General features: G+C 39.9%; 1 protein-coding gene across 1 annotated transcript; it reads right to left on the bottom strand.

Annotated features, from left to right (window-relative positions):
* Window positions 1-1,290: 1,290 nt before the first annotated feature.
* LOC147684495 (olfactory receptor 1C1-like) lies at window positions 1,291-2,214 on the bottom strand. The gene has a single exon (XM_086942358.1). The coding sequence runs from the start codon at window positions 2,212-2,214 to the stop codon at window positions 1,291-1,293; it is 924 nt and encodes a 307-aa protein (XP_086798484.1).
* Between the last annotated feature and the right edge of the window lie 2,122 nt (window positions 2,215-4,336).

The following is a 4,336-nucleotide window of genomic DNA, read 5'->3' as shown; positions in this document are numbered from 1 at the left end:
CTGGTCACCTTAAAGACCTCCACTGGCTACCCGTCAATAAGAGGATCACTTTCCGACTGCTTACCCACGCACACAAATCACTCTACGACATCGGACCAGATTGCCTCAACTCTCGACTGTCCTTCTACACCCCCTCCCGCCAACTTCGATCTTCCAGCCAAGCATTCGCCACTGTCCCTCGCATCAACAAAACCACCATGGGAGGCAGATCCTTCTCATACCTGGCTGCCAAAACATGGAACTCACTCCCCGCTTACCTTCGCCTCACCCAGAATCACCTAGCGTTCAGAAAACAACTTAAGACGTGGATATTTGACAAATAACCCCCCTCCCCTCCCCAAGCGCCTTGAAACCCTCTGGGTATGTAGTGCGCTATATAAATTTTATGACTTGACTTGACTTGTTATATGGCATGGTTTCAATCTCTTTTGATGCATCTTGAACATAATGCAAATATAGACCAATCCAGAATTCACAAGAACTAACCATTCTCTGCATCTTAAAGAAACAATCTCCATGTATGGGATTCAGCACATGTATCTATTGTGTTCTGTAGTTTGCTTGAGGGATTGGTCTTGGAGGACTTTAAAAAAACAATTTCTAGCTTAAGAGTGATGTCCATGCCTGTCATGAAACACAGACAAATCCATAACTTACAAAAAACTTTACTCTTTAAAGACGTCCCATCCTCTTTTGACTCCGGACCTAATTGTGGAACGTTCTCAAGTAAAATAAGGTAAGAGGTACATCCCGGCAGTAAATACAAAGCGTCTTTATAGGTTGGGACATTTGTGTAGACTTCATTGTTTCAATGTGGATTAGGCTGAACTAAGTTAGTTGGTGCCCTTTTTGTCACCAATGTAGTGTTACATTACATTGCTCCAAAATAGGACATGTTGATAATCGTTTGTATTTTAAGAATGTTGTTTATTTGATCTCTTAAGGCTTGCAGCCAAATAAAGATTAATGACAGCTTGAGTACCATAACTTAACTGAATACTATTTTTAACCATTTCCAATCAGAGATACACATGGAGGTGCCAATGTTGTCCTGCCTGTTTATTTGCAACATCCTCAATCATACTGAGAGTTTAGGTAGGCATTCATTCAAATGGAAGAGTATGGACACCACATCATGTGCTCTATATTTACAGTCATCCCATAGGTTTAACATCACTGCCCCCTACTATTGACGTTGACAGTCAAATTTCACTTCCCGCTGCCGTGCCCTTGGCTGGTAAAAATAAAACCACACAAGAGTTGGGTTTAAACCCAATGTTACCTAAATATCTACCTGAGAAGTGCTTTCCTCAAGGCTCCTTTAACGTCTTTATTTCTAAAACTGTAGATGAAAGAATTCATTAGAGGAGGCATCACAATATATATCATACTTATGATCCTGTCAGAGGGAGCTGACATGGATGTAGGAGGCCGTACATATATTGAAAGTGCTGAACCGTATAAGAGTGTGACAACAATAAGGTGAGAAGAGCAGGTGGAAAAGGTCTTGCGCTTGGCTGCAGCAGTTGGCATCTTCATTATGGTGATGATGATGTGACCATAGGAGACGGCAATGCAGGTTGAAGGTACACACAGAATGAAGCTCCCCTCTACTATTTGTACAAGTGCAATAATAGTGAGGTCTGAGCAGGAGAGCTTTAAGACTGGTACAACGTCACAGAAGAAGGTGTAAATCTTGTTGGGACCACAGTACGTTAGCCTGGAGGTCCACACTGCATACAGCAATGAATGCAGAGAGACGATGACCCATGATCCAGACATCAGGAGTAAACAGAGCTTTCCACTCATCATCTGGGTGTAATGGAGGGGATGGCAGATGGCCACATACCTATCGTAGGCCATCAGGGCCAGGAGGAAACTTCCCATGCTACCAAGGGAGACGAAGAAGAACATCTGAGTGAAACAGCTCACAAATGAAATAGTTTTAGTTTCATGAAGGAGACCGACTAACAGGTTGGGGATGATGGTGGAGGAGACGCATATATCCATCACTGACAGGCAGCAGAGGAGAAAGTACATAGGGGTTTGGAGATGGGAGTCGCTGACAATCAATCCAATGATAACAGTGTTTCCAAAAACTGTTGTAATGTATGTGATTAAAAAGAGAACAAAGAGGAATTTCTGATACTCACCAAGGTCGGAAAATCCAACAAGGATGAATTCTGTCACTGTAGTTCTATTGTCTTTATCCATAATTAATATACTCTATGAAGACATAGAAAGGTAAAAAAGATTATTAGTTATGGCTGTCAGGTAACTATTATGTGGATGCATATAATATTTATCTCTATAATTACCAGACAATACAAAGGGCACAATTATGGGGTATATATTATGATAGCATTATAGTTACTTGTTACTTATTTTCTATGTGGTGTGTACAGTCATCTATTTTAAAAGCTGGGTCTATTAGATAATTTTAGTTTTTTAACGCAAACAAAATGTATTAACACTTTTAATTACCTTTTAAAATGTTTTAAAAATATTAATTTCGAATTAGCTCTTTTAAATTTAGAACTCCTCTTTCTCTTAATGTTGCAATGCACGCACACTTTATCTTTGCAAGAATCATGCGTATAAACTGTGCTGTAATACTTTTTTTTGTGTTCTTTTATGGCCAAAAAGGCCGAAATAAAGAATGTTTTAATTGAATTGAATGCCTCTTTCACTCCTTAGTCTGTTTCATTACCTTTCCCTCACACTTTTTCTCCAAGCACACAGAGGCACATGCCTTAGTGGTGTATATTCCTCCCCACCCAAACTGCAAGAACATCTATGCATTATTGGATATTGTAAGGAACTGGTTTGCTAAACTAAGAGCGATAGAGGCTGTAATCTTGATGGAAGATGTGGCTTCATCTCACAATCTTACAACTAACTAGTGAACATAATTCTCTGAAGAATTCCTTTCTTAAGCTTGGTAGATGGGTAAAAGCAGAATCATTTCCTCAGAGACAATTGTTCTTAGCAACTGTAATCTCTATGTGAAGTAACAGGAAATATGTGGAGGAATTGACACACAAATACAAATTTCTGCATGTTATTCCCCAAACACTTAGATCACAGTTTCTTTCTTGCAGCACAAAATAATGTGAAACCAGTTAACAGCAATTTTGAGTGAATGGAAATAAGGGAATTATGCATGGGCCCTTTTAATGAGTAAACTATCTAGGGAACCCAAACAAGTGGCTAATCTTATGAAGTGCAGGTTCTTTTGAATATTTTTTTATGGGTCTGTCAGCCCATAAATCTACTTGCATAATCACTCTCTTCAAATACTTTGTAGATTTGTTTAAAAACCTCTCTGCATAGTAATGCTCACGTTTAGAAGATTTAGTGGTTCTAGAGTAATTTGTAGGTCCAAGTGGAAAATGCATTCTGATTGCAGAGTTGGTGCATACTCAGGTAACTCTGCGCTACTCGTGTAACACAGAGTTCTTGTTGAATTCTGCTGTACACTGCATGGCAGAATTATTTTCTGTTGGGGTTCGTAAGGCGCTATTGGTGTACTTGAGGCTCTGATATCGCGCGCAAGGCTATCATGTGCTTGTGAGTACAAGTGAGATTTCCCCATACTCTAGCGCAGCTTCCAAGCAACACAAAGCCATCCTGCACTTTTTCTGACGTTAATGAGCACAAGCAGAGGTGTATCTGCTTCTCAAGTAGATTTTCATCTTGACAAGTAGGTACATTTTTATTTTACTTTACAATTTTTTTCAACAGGAAGGAAGTGCCCCAGAGACTGTAACTTCCTCTTCCTGTCCAGAAGGGGCTCCCGGTGCTTTTTCCATCTCAAGGCCACTTTTCATCTGGATTTCAAGGTGAAAGGATCACTTTCTTTTTCTGCTGCATATACTACTGGATTTTAAGGACTTTCAGCCTGATTCATCAAGCTGAAATTGGCTCGCAAAGGGTCAGATTCTGAGAATCTGGCCCTTTGCGAGCGCTATTTTTGCATTTGGGATTCATCATCCCAAATGCAAAAATCGGTAATTGCTAATTCGCTAAATTGCGAGGAATTACATTTAAGGAATCTCTATTTGAGATTCCTTAAATGCAATTCATCAACCATTTTTAAATTGCTAATTCGCAATTTCGGGCCGCTATTTACCGAGAGGTCAGACCTCTCGGTAAATAGCAAAAACTTAGAAAAATGCTTTTAAAAGCATTTTTCTAAGTTGCATGTTGCGCACACACATGTCCTTTGGACATGTGTGTGTGCAAGACCTGTGTGAAATTTCATTTGAGGGGTGCTACAGGGTGTCCTTTGGACACCCCTGGCACCCTTCAAATCGCAATCTTATTTGCGATTAGC

The sequence above is a fragment of the Lissotriton vulgaris genome, chromosome 10 (assembly GCF_964263255.1).
Source record: "Lissotriton vulgaris chromosome 10, aLisVul1.2, whole genome shotgun sequence".
Classification (NCBI taxonomy): domain Eukaryota; kingdom Metazoa; phylum Chordata; class Amphibia; order Caudata; family Salamandridae; genus Lissotriton; species Lissotriton vulgaris.
Note: the sequence above shows the minus strand (reverse complement) of the source record. Positions and strands in the feature narration are given on the sequence as shown.